Genomic DNA, 18,103 nt, shown 5'->3' with positions numbered 1-18,103 from the left:
AATAGCTTCAAGATTTCACATACATTCGCTTGGCTCCAAGATGAACAATTATTTGGAGATTCAAGGCATACCTTTGTTCTAGAGAGTAGCCTTTATGAACTCGGATTGTGTGTGTGATCCATCCAATGATTAAATACACATATTCGGTGTGTATTTATGGATGAAGCCGTTTTCGAAAGAATTGGATGGGCATAGCTAGCCTGCCCCCACACAAGTTTGGCTAATGATAAGATTGAAATGTTATCTTTTCAAAGGCTATTCTTAGCATTTATTTATTTAGAGGATATCCATAGTGTTCATTTAAGGATGGGAGTAGTAGTGTATTCATGTCAAACATAATCACATTAGCTAGATAGATTTCATTATCTTCACAAATAGTGGTGGTGTGTAGAGCTGTTGATTAATGACTCTTGCGTCTCGACATTCAAGCACTTGATTGATAAAAGCATCGTGAAATGATTTGTAAGGTAAAAACGAAGAAGAAGGAGCGAAACTCCCATGACCTTTTCCTTGTGTGGGTGGGTTTGTTGACAACTAAACAAAAATGAATGGCGGACAACTACGATGGAACTGATGGACATTAAAAGCAAACAGGTGGTTTATTATATATAATAATATATGTAATTGGAGAGAAGTGTGTGTGTGTGTGTGTGTGTGTGTGTGTGTAGGTGGGGGTTGAGGAGGTTTCAAATCATAAGCAAACTAAGGAAGGGATGTCATGGATGGATATGGGATGGGGATGGGGATGGGTATGGGTATGGGTATGGGTATGGTTCATTGATATGGTCCATGGATATGGATATGGCCCATGGGTATGAGTATGGGGTATAAGTTATAATTTATGGGTATGGATAGGGTTGGTTTCTGACCGTTAGCCTTCTCTCTTTATCTGTCTCTCTCTTCATTAGATTTTGTTGGTTTCTTCCTTCCTCTTTTTGTTTTTTCCTGTACAGAAAATTCTCCACTCATTATTGTAATGTGCGAAAAAAGAATGTGAATTCATTCATCCGATTCACACACACACACACACACACACACACAGAGAAAGAGAGATCAGAAGAGAGAGAAATCCACCACCCACTACCACCACTACACATAATACATATACATATATATATATGTATATATTTTTCTTGCTCCTCATTACTAGTCCTCATTACTAGTAGTAGTGGGTATGGTATGTATGTATGTATGTATGTATGTAGTAACTCTCTCATTCAATCTCTGTGTCAGAAAGAAAAAGAACCCCCCCCCATCCCATGTGTACAAAAAACAGAGTAAAGGTCTCAAATCAGAAGTAATAGTAGTAGTAGGAAGGAAACAGAGGAGAAAAGAAATACAGAAAACCCATGGGATTATCATTATTAGCAAGAGAAAAAACATATCAAACAACCATAGACGAAGGGAAAGGAACAGAGTAAGAGTACTACAGTCTAGCAAGAAACAAAAGAGAGAGAGAGAGAGAGAGAGAGAGAGAGAGAGAGAGAGAGAGAGAGAGAGAGAGAGAGAGTACTTGTAAAGAAGACCGGGTTTAGGAACAGGGGCTAATAGGATATGTCTTCTTCTTCTCCTTCTTTTGCTATTGCGCCATCGATTTCCTCCTCCCCTTTACCTCTTCAGAAGCATATACAGCTCGTGAGTAAATCGGCCTCTCAACAGCTCCTCTTTAAGTTCCCAGACCTTGCAGAAGAAGAAGAGAAAGCTGAAAAAGTAGGAGCAAGGCGAAGAAAAGCAAAGGCTAAAGGTAAAGAACAGGGGGACAGGAGTGAGGATGAAGGTGAAGGACAAGTTCAAGTTCAAGATCAAGATCAAGACCATGAAGGGGTTCATAAGATGAAAAAGAGGAGAATGTCAGTTGATTTCCCTCTAGTTTCTTCTTGTTTCAAAGCTTCTTCTTCATCTTCATGGAAACAGGTTGAATTAGGTATGGATTCTTCTTCAACCTCTACTCTATTGAGCCAACATTCACCTTCACATTCAATGGCTATCTTTGAACCACCAAGCTGCACACCCCTAATCTCTTCTTCACCTTCTCCTTCTCCTTCTCGATCCCGATCCCGATCCCAATCGCGATCTGCTCTGCTTTCCAATAATGGAAGCAGTTCCACACCACTTTCAGAACGATCAAAGGTTCCATTCAGACGGCGCTCCCGGCTACCGTCATCGACGACAAGCAAGGTAACAGGATTCTCCCATGCCATTGGTGATGTCCATCCCCGTTTATCTGTGTAATTTTAACGAAAACGCACACAATCTATGGGAGCATATCTATGTGTATGTGAACATATGTGTCAATATGTATGTATCTGGATTACCATATATGTGTATATATGTATATATGTTTACCTTATGTGTGAATGTATTGCAACAGATTTGTGTCTATTGGATCATATGCAAAAGATATAGGTATATCCATTGAAACAAAAGATATAGCTATATGCATTGGAACATAGACACACTATCTGCATATATGTGAATGACTAAGCAAGACTCGTTTGATCGATGAGTTTGTGTAAACGCATGATTTAGAGATATGTGATATATGATTGATTTGTAGTCACTGGGCACTTATTAGGCAGACTGAGTGCGTAAGTCTTACTTATCCTTGATTTGCAAATGTGTGGATGATGTCTTGTCTTACTTATCATCGTTGTTTGGATGTACATAGATGATGCAAAAGTTGGTAAAAGGAGCATCCAAATGTCTCAACAACAAGTACAGACGAAGAATTCAATTGGCTTCAAGAAGATACAAATTGAGAACCACACTTGGACCCCATAGAGAACTTATGTAACTAAATATGGAGGAAGAAGGAAGCACTACTTAGTGATGCGAAGATATGTCAAGTTAGGACTTAGCTTCCTTTTACTTGATGGTTTTTATGAGCTAACTTTTGGTTCAATCTCATGCACCTTTTGTTAATATGTGTATGTGATCAAAAAATCTCATGCCTACCACATTATACAGCGATTATACCTGATAACCTTCACACGAAGCCTGAAACTAAAATCCCTTTTTATATTTCGAAATATGTGTTTTGATCTTCATCATCAAGGCTTTGTCATTCCTGTCCAGCTTTGTTGATTTACAAATGTAAATGGTTAGGTTTTTCTTTTACTTACAAATCCCTTCTATTATAATTTAATTACATTGTTTTTTCATTGACCTATTATAAATGTTTGGTTCTCAAAGTTACAGTCCAGTATCACAGATGTCTTGTGTCTGTCCACACTTCTTACATACCTTAACAGTAAACTGTAAAATCAGGTTTGCAGCTCCGAAAGCACTGCATTGTGAGCCTGTATAAAAGAAAATGAGCATGTCTTCTGAACAAAGGAATGGGGATCGTATGCCAAGCATTGATGGACTTGATTTTCTGAACGAAGGAATGTGGATCGAATGCCAAGCATTGAAAATGAGCATGTCTTCTGAAAAAGGAGACATGAAAACAAAACCATGGGCCAAAGTTTGGTCCAAACTGAAACCGATTGATCCCCAACAAATTGTCGTGTAACCTCCTTTTGCTTCATGACAGGAAGAGGAAGAGAATCAAATGAAGAGAGGAATAAGACTCTTCTCTCTGTGGTTGCTTTGGGGATTTTGAAAACACATTCCATCCATGCTATGGAATTTAAGGTCTTAAAGAAACTATGGGGAGGAGAACTCGGTATCCTCAATGACAATGCCATTTTGTGGGTAGGGTGACTTTATGAGGAAGTTGGATTTATGCCAAAAAATGTAACATGATTTCTCCAGTGAGTTCTGGAAGGAAACAGTAAGGCACAGCAACCCCCACCCTCAAAGTCATTACTGTGAGTTAAAATAAAGAGCTAAGCTGCTTTAATGGGTAATGATTCTTTACTCCGAAGGATGTTACACCATCATCATCATTATACTCATACCACCAAACTTGGGTCATGATTGACATAGTATCTACCAAATTAGTGTGCAAAAAACTGACAACCTGATGAGGGTTGCCTCTAAGCTCACAATGATATCTTACAAACCATGGTATCCTTTGAGAATCTTGTGTACAGAGAGTGAAGCACTTCCTTCGTAGGCACATTCCAATTCATAATCTCTTTCGACATTAAAGAGACTAACTCAAGTGTGTATGCCACAAATCCACATCCTCAAAGTGCCCTACTAGAGTGCATCATGGTGAAGCTCAGCTTGAACAAATTCAAACACAATGCTGAGAAACAACCATTTTTTTAAAATTCCTTGCAAACTTTTTGGTCTCATGGGTCATATTTGTCATAAAAGGGAATATATAATTCTCGCAAACTTATATGTGCATTGCAAGAGCCATAAAACTTGGGAAAAATAAATGTTATGGTTCTCTTTATATTTGCTTTCTTTAATATTGAAAATGAATGCAAAGGGCTTAAAATTTTGGTTATTCGCAACAAAGAGATCTTGAAGATATGAAGACCGAAATGCTTAAATGTACGACAAAGAAGGCACCTGCTTGGATATTAAATATGTTTAGTTATGCATTGCAGCATCACAATACATCAATGATCACTTCATTGCCTTTTGATTGCTAATGGAGGAAATATGTTTGCAAGATAGTAACTCTTTGAGTGCTAATGGAGAAAAATCTATTCCATAAACATCTCCATAGTTGCAAAATGCTAATAGTTCGTTTCCGCGACACGGACGGGAAGCCACAAGTTGGCCCTCTTTAAGATTTACCCGCCATAAGAGGACGAAGAATTACCAACTACATATTGATAACCTTTTCCTCCGACCACTCCCCATTTTATTTTTAGAAGGGATGGCCTTTATATAGACATCTATATCCTCGAACCTCAACTACCTTGACCTCATCAAGTTTGACCTATCAATGTCAATGAACATCAACAACTTATGCAGTTATGTAACATACTCTAGGTCTATGGCACGTGCATATCCTAGCCAATCGTCCAATATTGAATCTAAAATCATGGAGTATGGATATGTCTCATTGCCGAGGTTCGTAAAACTTGCAATACAAGCATAGCAATGAGCATCATATCTTCCACGCTCTACTCATTCATTATACCAATCTAAATTGGCCCACCGTCACATGGAAGAAATTTCACAATTGGAAGAGTACCAATGAAAGACCACAATATACATGAGCATGGAAGAAACTTGGTTGGTGAGCATAAAAGGAGTTTGGATTGCATATGACAAAGATCATTATAGGGTGAAACTTCATGTAGGAAACATTAACAAGAAGTTGACATGGTACAAACATTGCACTAATCATATGTTGATCAGAGATCAAGGACTACTTCATAGATCTACCACCATGGTCAATCACACAACTTTCTTTGTCTAATGGTTTCATGATACCAATTGATAGAACATCTTGAAGTTCGTCCCTATCAAAGATGTTTTCCCACCCATGTGCCAATGTGTTATCCAACAAGAGAAATCCATTTGGTACCATATTAGGAACCTAAGAGTTAGACTTAGAAGCCCTTAAGGAATATAATCATGTCAACACATTTATGAGCTCCCTAGGATGTGGATGTAAGAGAATATGTGTACTTGTATTTAGGGATATGGGATTTATTGGTGACGTCACGTTAGTGATAAAACTTGTGTGACACACTTGATTACAGTTCAATTATGTTATTACTTTCCTTTTATTCTACTTTCTCTTAAAGAGAAATATCTTTCGTGGAATGTTAGAAACCTTTTTGAGTTTTTAGATGATATCCACTAACAAAAGTGAATGCATAAATGTTTTTCAAACCTATGATAATAGATGGGAGGGATAAGATTTTAAACCTTCAAGAAATGTATAGTTACTTTTAACCGCTCGATTGTTCTATTTGTTCAAATTATCCTTTGAGTGACTTTCTAAGTGATTGGTAAGAGGAACCAATTGATTTACACTTTACTTGTCTAATTTGGTCAAAGAAAACTTGACGACAATCGTCATGGTGAGGTCTACATGTGAAGACAATGTTCATTTGTTTAAATTGAGTTCCATTAGCATTTGATTGCCCATATGGAACATTTTTTAAAACATATTTTGCCCATGATTTATTTCTCTTGGTAAACATGATTGTGCTTTCGAATTATCAAGGCCCAAAATTATCTTATGTTGAATGTAGTAGTAACAAATAGGTAAGTATGACAAACTCAGCCATATGAAGTGAAAAAAGGTAATAAAATACATATAATACCTAATTATGTTTGTTGCTATCCAAGTAAAACAATGAAAAACAAGGTTCACATGCTTTCCTTCAAAGGATTAGTTCAAGAGAGGAGAGATGAAAAATTGCTATCCGTAATGGCACCAACTTTTGGGGTGTCGAAAAAGCTAGTATGTTGGGTGTATATACATAGATACTAAGAACTCTTTATAACTTTGTTGATTTTGTAATGAACAATCAGTGTATCTATATTAGAAAGTGATTGATACACATTGGTGACCAGAATTGCAAATAACCATACCTACCCACTCTTCAACCAGGAAAGCATACTCTCAGAGTGGGCCAAGGTGTTATACATAATTTTGCATTTGCATTAGCCTTTATTTACTTAGTGGGTGCTTGTTGTTATACTTGCATGTTGCGATTCCAAGCTTGGCATGTACTTATGTTGGGTTGTACAAACACCAACAACTCATCTCTTACTTTTGCTTTTACTTTGTGGGTGCATGTTGGTTTGATTGCATGCTACTACTATTCACCAACTCAAGATTCTCTCCTTGTCGGTCCCATGAAACCCCGAACTTAAATTGTTTCTCTTAAATTGTTTGTCTCCTTTCCAAGCCTTCGAAACACAAATGATCAATTTGTTTTCTTTTTGTACATTGAGAAAGGTAGCAAGGGGGAGGAAGTGCTTGCAATTTGATTTGTAGGATTTCTAATGTGTGTGATGGATTAGAATGGCGATTTACGAGTGATATTTTCGTAGAGTTTGGGCAATACGAAGAGATTTTTTACAAGTAGGAAAAACACGGATGGCTCTATTGTTATGCTTAATGTTGTTGCTACAACATTCACAAAGTCCTTCCCTTGATAGTGCATTGCCTTTAATCCACAACAAAAATATCACTAATAATGGGCCCTCTACCATCAACCAAAGCACAATGCCATTGCCTTCCAATTGGGACAACAATGACACTACTAATGATAGGCCCTCTATCATCAACAAAACTATAGAGCTAGACAAAGGAAGAGATGTGTTTACCGATGAGAGACACTCTCCAACACCCCTACCAGTACCAAGCCAGCCAACGGAGTCATCGTTCACCGACGCATTCCGTCCGAGCCTCACTGTGATCGTAGCGCTTCTTAGCAGCATGTTGGGGCTAAGCTTCCTAGTCCTCCTCTACGCGAAACATTGCAAGAGGATCCCGATGAGCCTATACGAAGAAGAGCGCGACATGCCATCGTTGAGGTACCACTTGAATTATTACCATCATTACGAGGCACGAGGGGCAGGCGGGTCATCGGGTTGGGGTCCCGGTCGGCCGGCGGACAATGCGCGGACTGACTCCGGGATCAGTCCATATGTAGTGGAGTCCCTCCCCACCTTCCCTTTCTCTGCACTCAAAGGCATGAAAGACGGGCTCGAATGCGCCGTGTGCTTATCCAGATACGACAATGCTGATGTCCTCCGTCTCCTCCCGACATGCAAACACGCGTTCCACCTCGCCTGCATTGACCTATGGCTTCTCCACCATTCCACATGCCCCCTATGCCGGTGCAGGGTCATTGTCGACAATGATGATGACTTGGGTAGCATTAGCCATAGCCAAGAGCTAGAAGACTTCTTATCGCGCTACAAATTATGGGGCGGGGGTGGCCGTAATCACGAGGAGGAGCCGGCACGGATTCCGTCGGCGGTGTGGGAACATTGGGGTCAGATTCCTGAGGTGGGTGGGCAATCAGCAAGAGTTTCGACACCTGGTGAGCCCTCGGCTTGGATTTCGGCATTGGGCAGCAGCCATCGGATTGGTGTTCCGGCCCAACCCCAACATTCATCATTGGTCACCGGTGACTCGGCTCGGATTCCAGAATTGGGTGGGAATTGGACCCGCATCTCGGCACCGGCACCCGTACCTCCAAGAAACCTTGCTCCTCCTGTTCCCGCAATGATGGGTGGTGATGGCCAGGTACCTGGAGTTTCCACACTAGATAGCAACTCCTCTCGATTCTCGAAGTTGGGCAGGAATTCGTCCCGCGTATTGTTAGGTTCAGCGGCCACACATTCGGCCCAAGTTTTGGGCCAGGATGGGCAATTGGCCTGTGTTCCGGCATCTCAATGCACCGACATCCCTATGCTCGAGATGCCGACCCTTGAGTTCTATTTGCAAAGAGAGGTTGAAGGTGTGGATGATGAGAATAATGGGGGGGTGTCTATATGGTGCAATGGCAGCAGCAACTCATGGAGGAAGCTCGACAACGACGGGGTTCCTACGGAGGGTGGTTCGGCCAAGGCCAAGAAGAACCACATGGATGATGGCCACAATGAGAGGGCATTGGTAGAGGGACAAGGGAAGGTCCCCAAGGAAGGAAGCATGCAAAGGTGGGTAGTGACAAAAGGAATGGTCATGATGAGGAGGAGGACTCGGATGAATGAGTCATGGAGGAAAGGAGGAGACAAGTATTATGATGAAGAAGTGATGAAGAGGTTGAGGCATAGGATTAACATCATCCCACACTTCTCCTCTCATAGTGACACCATACATAATCATCATGACACTCATTCTAATGATGATGATGGTGTTGATGACACCCTCACCATGGGACATCATCACTATGGCCATGACATCGAGCCGTGCACTCACAATGCGACTACTAGGTGCTTCTCGGAGATCTCATGCCGAGACCAAATACGATCTCTTTAAGACCAGACTGCCCATGGTTTCCCTCACTCTCATGTTCAGAAGTTTTGTACTTTTCTTGCTGTGTGCTACTTATTGGAAGTTCTTCCCCAAGTGTCTCTTTCAAAATATGGATTCATACTTCTCTTTTTATTATATGACCCCAAATTTGATTCACATGTACAAACAATGCAACTAATTGTGTGTTGATAAGACAAATTTCTCTCTGTTTAATGGTTGCACGTTACAAATAGACAAAACATCTTGAAGTTCATCCCTTTTGGAGATGGTGAAACACTAATTACTATGATTAACAATAATCCCAATGCCATATATTATGGTCTGCATTATTCATAATAGTTGCTGATTTGCATCGAGGTTACAACCCTACTGATGAAGAAATTCATGATTTTGCTGAGTCGGCTCGACAAATATTTGGATACAATTTAAAGTATTTCGTTGGTATATATATACTCGTAGTGATTTTTGTGTCAGAAAATAACCGATATCAACACTCTACCAAAAGTAACTTTGATATTTTGAACCGATACTATAACCGACTGATCAATATATATAAATATCTAATGAAATTTACAGAGATAACACAATCCTGAAAAAAGAAAATATCACGGAACAAGAGAGATTTGCACATAAAACCCACTACAAAGTATATTGATAACCACATTTCTGGTTAGTTGTCTTTCCATGTAAAACTATTGACACTAAACATTACACGTAGGAAATAGAAGTGGTAAGATGGTTTTGAAAAACTTCTTTGGCATCAAACCAAATGCTTGAGTTGTGATCGAAAAATGGAAAAATGCTTTCCTGTTTCCTTATAAATCTCACTATACAAAAATTGTGGTAATTATATATATATATATATATGTATACCATAGGTATTTTAATCTCTATTCATCTTACATCTTACATCTGGATTCGTTCTCTTCATAGTGTTTTTCAATGCCATTGAGACCACAATTTCAATCACTCAAGAGTTTGAAACTAGGGGTAAAAATCTAATTTTCAATTTATACTTCGTACCCAACTATATAGCAAAAACTATCCACTTACACCACCATCTTCAGACCAAAACGAATTGATCGAATGAAACATATCATGAATATCCTATCTCTTCAAGTATTTTCAAAGTTTCGCGATGGATCTTCAAAACAAAACAGAAAACAAAGAAAATACTGTGAATCCGAATTGATTAATTCACATGATGCAATATGAGAGAATGAACCAAAGCATGAGACATTGGAACCATAACATGAATCCATGTGTTCAAGCTTTCCTTCACTTACCCATTCAAGTTGCTGCACTCCGACTCCAGAAGTATTTGTTTCATACATTCCACCAAGTACCTAATTTTATGGAAAACAAATACAATTTAGTACAACCATATAGTAAGTGTTATTTTATAATCATAGAAAAAAATTTGTTAAACATAATTACTTCTTAACCAATCATATATTACACAAATCTAGAATAGGAAAGTTTCAATAGAAACATGTTTATCGATAAGCATACCTTTGAAACTCCCTCTAGAAACATTCCTGGTCGAACTGGTAGCCCATTTTTACCGGAATTTGAGTGAATCTACAATATTATAACGTTAGTGTTGCTATACATAATGCTGTTGTGTTCTTAAACATCTATCATTTGTAATTACAAATTTTCTTTGCATTACCCAACTAATCATTCTCATAGCATTAGCATGAACAGTAGTTAAAGCACAAAGATAGATAATTTAACGGTACCCATTTTCTTTTTCTTACCGTACTGGAATTTATACTACTGGTAAGCTATTAGACTATCAGCACAGGTCGTGGGTTCAAATCTCTTACTTATGCACATCCTCATAATACCATATATCAACTCTCCTAAACTACATGACATATTGGTGTATAAAACTATGGTACCTGTTTTCTGGTTCTAAATTTAGCTCTCTCCGCATCTTTATTCTCTTCATTTTCATCTTCTGGAGATGGATCTTTACCCTCCTCTTTACCATTCATAACATTTGAAATTCGTTGACGTAATACAGGTCCCGGTCTAACCCCTATGAGAGAAGAAATGAAGTTGACCTAGATATATATGATATAAAAAGCATTTAGGCATAAATAGATATAAAACAGTGTCAGTTAGTGCAAGATTCTTTGATAATGTAACATCAATGAAAGTGATTTTGTTTCACTCTATATTACCACATTTTTTGGCAAGTTTTTGAAACCACGGTTATCATTCCTTTTATCCAATAAACCACCACCTAGCATGCCCCGAGCTTCCTCTCTAATTAGGACCAATTTTGCCAACAACTTCCTATCAGGAACAGTCATCTTCTCTTCGATGCCCTTATATAAGCCAAGACAAACAAAAAAGTCTAGTCTTTAATTTTTCAAATGCATAAGCAATCAGTAGGGATCTAACTCATTAAGATCTATATCAAGATCTCATCATGAAACTAAATAAAAAAACATGAGCAAGGTAATACATACTTCTAAGAGATTATCTGCTTGTGTCGCAATATCATTCAAATTTGCTCTTGGAATTGTTAGCTTTCCACCACTTTCGGTGTCAAAAACACCCCCACCACCAGCTGATCTTCTTAAGATTTCATATCTCTTCTCTTTGGTAGGTGTTCGGCATAGCATTCCTATTATTTGAACCTGAATTTAAAGCATGTTTACATCATGTAATTAAATGAAGTAAAGAAGGTGGAGGGTCATGTTTTTCACAATAATCCAATGAAGAACAAGATGATATGTTTTTACTCACATGAGAAGGACACTTATCTGAAAGCTGCCCCAACACTGTCTCTTTTATTATCTCAAGTACTTGCTTCCTCTGAGTATTAAATGTTTTAAGAAAATATCAGCTAATCAGTGCACACTTTGGGTGGGGCTCTTCAAAACATGATTTCAATGCAGAGAAGTTAGCTAGCTAGATGCTCATCATGGAACTAATAATTAGTTTATTGTGAACTTTATGGTTTGGTTACCATGAACCTTATGGTTGGTTTTTCATTAATCTTATGAATCTTCATTCAGAGAGTCAACCTTATCATCATGTTCAGAGTCAGCTTGCTTGATCATCCAATCCAAGGCTAATAGAAAACTCCCATCCAGAGTGTCTAACTTCTCTTGAATTGCACCTGCTGCTGCTAATTCCAAAGCAATGCCTTCATCTTCAGGATCCAAACCTTGTATATCTTCAAGCTACAAATAATATTCAGCATCTTTAAACACACTACCCAATAGAAAAAAACAAGAAAACTGATTTGATTTATGTAATAGATTATCTGGCATGGCACATAAATTTGAGGATTTATGATCATTTATATCTGGCCATATAAAAACTAGAAAACTATAAATCAATCACGAAAGACAGATAAACACTTGCAAACAAAAAGCAAAATATAATATACATCGACTAGTTATTCGCAAGATGAAAATAAGAAAATGGGAAAAAAGGCAATTGATAGTAAATACAATCAGATAGAAATTTTCGCTTTACTACAACCTTCTTGAGAGAGCATTACTACATAAAAGACAAATATAAGAAAGAGCTAAATACCATAGAGAAACAATTATAAAAAGACAACTCAAGTCCAGCCCTCATCAAGGTTTAGCAAAAGTTTCTACTGTGTTAAGTCTCATCACCAAAGTCACCCTCACTTGCAACAAATGGCACTATTTCAATCAAAGTTGCAAGTTCTTAAAAATTCTCGCAGAACCAACATCTCCAAACACTCTAAATATAGGTCTTATTATGAATTGTAATTCAAATTCTCAAGCATGTTGAACTGCCAATGAAGAGATGGCAAAACAGCCGAGAAGATGTTAAGTTTCCCCTCTTTGTTCATGATGTTGATCGGACACCAAGGTTACACAAAACAGATTTTTTCCTTTCCAGAGTTCTGTTGTTCAAGTTTAGTAGTCAACAAAACCTCTTCGTTTTTTGGGCTGAGACCAAGGTCACACAAAATGGTTTCTTTCACTTCAAGAGTTTTGTACTTCAAGTTTAGTAGTTGACGAAATAAGAAAGGCCTGAGGTTTCATCTTTATAAATATATTACTTTCATATATAGATATGAACGTGTATATGTGCATGTACATTTGTCTGTATGCAAAACTTGCATTTACCTCCAATGCAAATAACCCTACATCCTTCAGTTATAAGTTTAGTAGAGCAGCATGTTAACACAAAGTCCTTCATTTCTACGGTAAAATTGGAATAAAACAAAATGTTAATCCCTAAACCTTTAATTCTGGAGGTAAAAACCTTAAATCTTTTGATTTTGGAGTGAATAAAAATGGCATGTTAAACCTGAAATCCTTAACCTTCAACTATAGGTTTAACATCTTAAACCCTTTGATTACGGAGTGAACAAAACAGCATGCTAAACTCAAAATCCTAAAATTTAGCATATCGTACAAAAAAACCATATTAAACTCTTGAAACTTCCATACAAGGGAAAATAACACAAAATTTTAAACCATAAATATTTCATTGTACGCTGAATGCAACAGAAGCGAGTGATGGAAGTTTTCCTCGGTTTAAGTTTTGTCATGATATAGTCACTTACCACTTCAGTCATTTTCTTCATGACGCCCGCTACATCTTCGCCTCCCCGTAAGAGCGCTCCATAAGTCTCAGGGTCCCATGTTTGTTCTTCTCTATCCTCTGTTTCTTTAGAAATTACAGAAGAAGAACAGAGAGGAACAGAGTTTTTACTTCCATAGCTCCTTCTTACATCAACCACATGATGTTTTCTCAATGGTCTGAGCCCAGATGTGGAAGATAAGATTTTGCAGTGAAGAGAAGAAATGGGTTCTTTCGACCTTCCAAAATGAGCATCAAATTCGAACAGATATGGATGGCTACCCACCGAAGGTGTGGCCAAGCTCGCCATCGCTAGAACTCTGAGTGTTGGTAATGAATGCATAACTAGAATTGAATGGAAATATACCCCCTCAGGCTTTCTTTATCCCCAAAATGCCCTTCCCAGGGGGATTGAGGGCCAAAACAAAATTATGAAAATTTAAGGGCATCTTTAGCAAACTCCAAAAGTATTTCAAGGTACATATGATTGCTCAAATAACATAGATAATTGTTCGATCGGCCAAGTTTCTATTTGCAACCAATTAATAAAGAGGTCTAGTGAGGGAATCTCGGTTACGGTGTCACGAAGTTTCGTGCGTGTGTGTTACTTGGGCGGGACCACGGGGATCTTGGACTATAGGGAGTATGAAGGGATACAGAAGACCCGAGGTTTGCTTTACATCAATACTACTTCCCGACCCCTTCCTTTCTAGGTTCGGTGGCTTTCGTTGATCATGACTCGTTGAGTTTTCGAGATCACCGCACGAGCCAAGTGATCAAACGGGTACAAGCAAAGATGAGCATGCAAGATGAACGCACAAGGGGACGATAACACAAACATGAATGCCCGTACGTCTTTATGAGGAGGAGAGGTGCATGGGCACGCTCGAACGCTCCCTTGTCACAAGACATCGAACGTACAAGGAAGACACAAAACACACGCACAAATGCTCGTATGCCTTTATGAGGAGAGGTGCATGGGCACGCCCAAAATGCTCCTTCGTCACAAGACGACCGAACGTACAAGGAAGACACAAACACACGCACAAATGCTCGTACGTCTTTATGAGGAGGAGAGGTGCATGGGCACGCCCGAAACACTCCCTCGTCACAAGACGGCCGAACATACAAGGAAGACACAAACACACGCACAAAATGCTCGTACGCCTTTATGAGGAGGAGAGGTGCATGGGCACACCCAAAAGGCTCCCTTGTCACAAGATGACCGAACGTACAAGGAAGACACAAACACACACACAAATGCTCGTACGTCTTTATGAGGAGGAGAGGTGCATGGGCACACCCGAAACGCTCCCTCGTCACAAGACGATCGAACATACAAAGAAGACACAAGCACACACACAAATGCTCGTACGCCTTTATGAGGAGGAGAGGTGCATGGGCACGCTCGAAACGCTCCCTCGTCACAAGACGGCCGGATGTACAAGGAAGACACAAACACACGCACAAATGCTCGCACGCCTTTATGAGGAGGAGAGGTGCATGGGCACGCCCGAAACGCTCTCTCGCCACAGACGACCGAATGTACAAAGGCACGAGAACAAAGAAAGAAAGAAAGAAAAAACACGAATGATATTGGCTAAAGAAATAAATGTGTTCGATTCCAACGCAAGAGGGCCCTTTATAAAATAGGGTTTGATTACAATGTGACAACTTCTAGTTAACCACAAGCTCAACAAAACATAAATACTAAATGCCCTTAGAGACAAAAGCAAATCCGAACACGAAAAAGACAAACACACAAGCACCACAAAAATGCCGACCCCTACGAACACTGACCACCCGAACGGCGAGCACACGGGCTCGCACCGACGAACGGGGGCGAAGCAACGTCGAACCAACAAAGCTCGGGCTCACAAGCACCGTAAACGAGCACTTCGAGTGCCAACGCGAAGAAGACGAGCACGTGGCGATGAGGGGATGAAGGGGTATGAGATGAAGAGAAATGGTGAAGAAGAAGATGAAGAGCTCCGAAGGAAAAATGGCAATAGTCTCCTCCAAAAATGTCCTCCCAAATGAGCCCCAATCGACCTCCTTTTATAGGAAAAAAAGGGAGGGGGGGTTGCCAATTTTGTCTTCAATACAAAAGGACTAAAATTCCTTAAATCACGCTACATTATAAGACCGGACTTGAATCGTACACTTTTAGGTAGGAGTCAATGTGACTATCCACTAGTCTATTAACTTTCCCTTATATAATACATAAGTATATATCTATAAATTCATAGCCTGTCTCCTCTCTACTTTTTCATCTCTCCTCTCTCTTACTTTTTACACAAGTTCCTATACCTCCTTTGCACCCTTCCTTTTTCCTTTTCTTTTCCATGTGCACAATTAATTTACTTTGTGTGCACACACAATGCACATGCACATTTTGACCCCCTTTCGTCGGTTTTTCCCACATTCAAGCACGCCACATCACGACATCCACCCCCACCAAACCGCACATCCTCTGGTATGTGCCAAGAATGGCAGGCTAAGGGTGGTCAATAGTCCATTTCTTCCTCCTCATTGAACCCACGACTCGTCGTTTGCTCGCCTTCATCTTTGTCAAGGTCATCGAGGTTTGGCTCACTATTGTGCCGCTTTTTGAAGTTTTTGACCCGCTTCCCTGCTATCGGTACTGCTAGCTTGGTCCCATCAAGTTCAACGAGGTGGTAGGTGGCATTATCGTTTGCACTCGTTACCAGGTACGGCCTGAACCATCGCTTTGCGAATTTCCACATCGAGATATGTTGATTATCGAGACTGCTATCATACACAATCACCCAGTCTCCTTCTTCGATCTTTCGAGGGCGTAGTCGGTGTGTCTTGTCGAATCGGGCTTTGTTATGTAGCCTAGCCGCTTCTAACCTCTCCTTCGCCAACTCTAAGTCTCCAGGTCTTCTCTCGAGTTGCCTTGTTGCTAGAAGCTCTTCTCGACTCATCTCGTTTTCCCACGACATCGCTACCCATGATGTGATCGTGTTTTCAATGGGCATCACTGACTTTTGTCCGTACATGAGTTCAGCTGGCATGAAACCTGTAACTGAGCTGTGAGTTGTTTTGTCGGCCCACAAGGCATAAGGTAGTAACGGAGGCCAGTTCTCAACTCGCCCATCGCAAGCTCTTACAATGGCTTTGACGATAGGCTCGTGTCCACGTTCTATCTTGACATTAGCCTCCAGGTTATAAGCGATCGTGAGAGAGAGTTTCACTCCAAGTTGTTCAAAGAGCTTTGTAGCTTCATGAGCGTTCAACTCTCCTATGTCAGCCACTATCTTTCCCACACATCCATACCGGCAGATGACATCTTCGAGTAAGAATTTACACACCCTCGCCGTCGTTTTATTGGTAAGGCTCGCCCTTCTACTTGGTTAGTTAGGTCTTCTCTTGCTAGCACTAAATATTTCTTTTGGCCCATCCCCATCGACATTGAAACCAAATCCACCATCCATTTGAAGTGTATGGTGAGTGGGTAGGTCGGGTGCAACTCGTCCCTATGGTGTATGTTTGAGTGTATCTGGCAGCTTTCACACGTCCCCACGAAATGGACGATATCCTTGTACATTCCCGGCCACCAATACTTCTCCTTTAACTTCTCGAATGTTTCCCACATTCCTTTATGGCCCGCCCATGGACTCTCGTGGAACTCAGATACCAATGTTGTCTGGTCCTCTTCCTTTATGACCACTCATTGTGGCGTCCTTGTCCTTCTCTTCGGGTGCATCCAGAGGAATCCCCCTCGTAGGAAGTACTTATACGCTTTCTTTCGGATTCTCTGTGCTTCCTCCTTCGACCATGAACTATCCAATGTCATTGAGCTTCAGAACTTGCCAATGTGTAGCCACTCCCCTTCGTATTCACTTTCGTTGAAGGCGTGGAGTACTCACACATCTCGATCATCTATAGACGCTTGGGCCGTCTTAAAGAAGTCAAGAGCGACATCCTCATCTTTAGACACCATGTCGCTTTCGCCCTCGAATCTTGCCCTCGATAGCATATCTACCATGGCATTGCTCTTCCCTAAAATGTGGTGAACCTCTGGCTTCATTGATTTGATGTAAGCAATCCATCTTAGCATACCTAAGTAAGGTGTTGCACATCCCGAAACCATCCCTAGGATTGGAAGGCAATCTGTCTCTATTACCACCTCTGACCCGATTAGGTAATATTTATCCGCCTTCACTGTGGACACAATACCCCAAAGCTCACGTTTTACTTGGGCATATCCTCATTGTCGCTCGATTAAGACCTTGGCTCCGTACCGGATGGCATAGCATGCACCATCCTCTCCTTCTTGGTTGATGACCCATCCGATCCCTGTTGGACTCGCATCTACCGTCACGTAGATGGGCACCCCTTCCTTGTATACGGCTTTTCGTAAAGTTGGTGCCACTACCAACATTCCTTTGAGCCTCTTCATTGCCTCAGTGTGCTCTTCCTCCCACTTGAACTTCCGCCCCTTCTTGAGTAGCCCATACAAAGGCTCGACTAGGTGAGCGTAGTGTGGGATCCAGATGTGGTAGAATGCACAAGCACCAAGAAATCACCTCACCTTTGTTTGCGATTTACATTCTTCCCTCATGTTTGTGATGGCATCCACCTTTGCCGGGGATGGCCTCCGTCCGTACGCCCCGCACAAGTGTCCCACCACAA

General features: G+C 40.4%; 3 protein-coding genes across 3 annotated transcripts; 2 read left to right on the top strand and 1 right to left on the bottom strand.

Annotated features, from left to right (window-relative positions):
- The first annotated feature begins 1,381 nt into the window (after window positions 1-1,381).
- LOC147863059 (uncharacterized) lies at window positions 1,382-3,169 on the top strand. The gene is made up of 2 exons (XM_087321650.1): window positions 1,382-2,178; window positions 2,669-3,169. The coding sequence occupies exons 1-2, from the start codon at window positions 1,555-1,557 to the stop codon at window positions 2,792-2,794; spliced, it is 750 nt and encodes a 249-aa protein (XP_087177776.1). The 5' UTR covers window positions 1,382-1,554; the 3' UTR covers window positions 2,795-3,169.
- Window positions 3,170-6,713: 3,544 nt separating this feature from the next.
- LOC147863058 (uncharacterized) lies at window positions 6,714-8,860 on the top strand. The gene has a single exon (XM_087321762.1). The coding sequence runs from the start codon at window positions 6,968-6,970 to the stop codon at window positions 8,858-8,860; it is 1,893 nt and encodes a 630-aa protein (XP_087177888.1). The 5' UTR covers window positions 6,714-6,967.
- A 783-nt stretch (window positions 8,861-9,643) lies between these two features.
- Window positions 9,644-13,799, bottom strand: LOC147863057 (protein PEP-RELATED DEVELOPMENT ARRESTED 1, chloroplastic). The gene is made up of 9 exons (XM_087321889.1): window positions 13,428-13,799; window positions 11,899-12,057; window positions 11,618-11,686; window positions 11,338-11,508; window positions 11,047-11,193; window positions 10,762-10,926; window positions 10,370-10,438; window positions 10,144-10,203; window positions 9,644-10,001 (listed from the first exon to the last, which is right to left on the bottom strand). The coding sequence occupies exons 1-9, from the start codon at window positions 13,785-13,787 to the stop codon at window positions 9,954-9,956; spliced, it is 1,248 nt and encodes a 415-aa protein (XP_087178015.1). The 5' UTR covers window positions 13,788-13,799; the 3' UTR covers window positions 9,644-9,953.
- Between the last annotated feature and the right edge of the window lie 4,304 nt (window positions 13,800-18,103).

This window comes from Azolla caroliniana, unplaced genomic scaffold (assembly GCF_043228905.1).
Source record: "Azolla caroliniana isolate FFs.n. ecotype wild unplaced genomic scaffold, voAzoCaro1.0.p SCAF_6, whole genome shotgun sequence".
Lineage (NCBI taxonomy): Eukaryota > Viridiplantae > Streptophyta > Polypodiopsida > Salviniales > Salviniaceae > Azolla > Azolla caroliniana.
This window is presented reverse-complemented; position numbering and strand designations above follow the sequence as displayed.

Coding starts and splice junctions, on each gene's coding strand:
- LOC147863057 (XM_087321889.1), bottom strand. CDS start 13,787: ATGCATTCATTACCAACACTCAGAGTTCTAGCGATGGCGAGCTTGGCC. Junction 11,509..11,617: donor CAGATAAGTGTCCTTCTCAT/GTGAGTAAAAAC, acceptor CTTTAAATTCAG/GTTCAAATAATAGGAATGCT. Junction 10,927..11,046: donor AAAACTTGCCAAAAAATGTG/GTAATATAGAGT, acceptor ATATATATCTAG/GTCAACTTCATTTCTTCTCT.
- LOC147863059 (XM_087321650.1), top strand. CDS start 1,555: ATGTCTTCTTCTTCTCCTTCTTTTGCTATTGCGCCATCGATTTCCTCC. Junction 2,179..2,668: donor CGTCATCGACGACAAGCAAG/GTAACAGGATTC, acceptor GGATGTACATAG/ATGATGCAAAAGTTGGTAAA.
- LOC147863058 (XM_087321762.1), top strand. CDS start 6,968: ATGGCTCTATTGTTATGCTTAATGTTGTTGCTACAACATTCACAAAGT.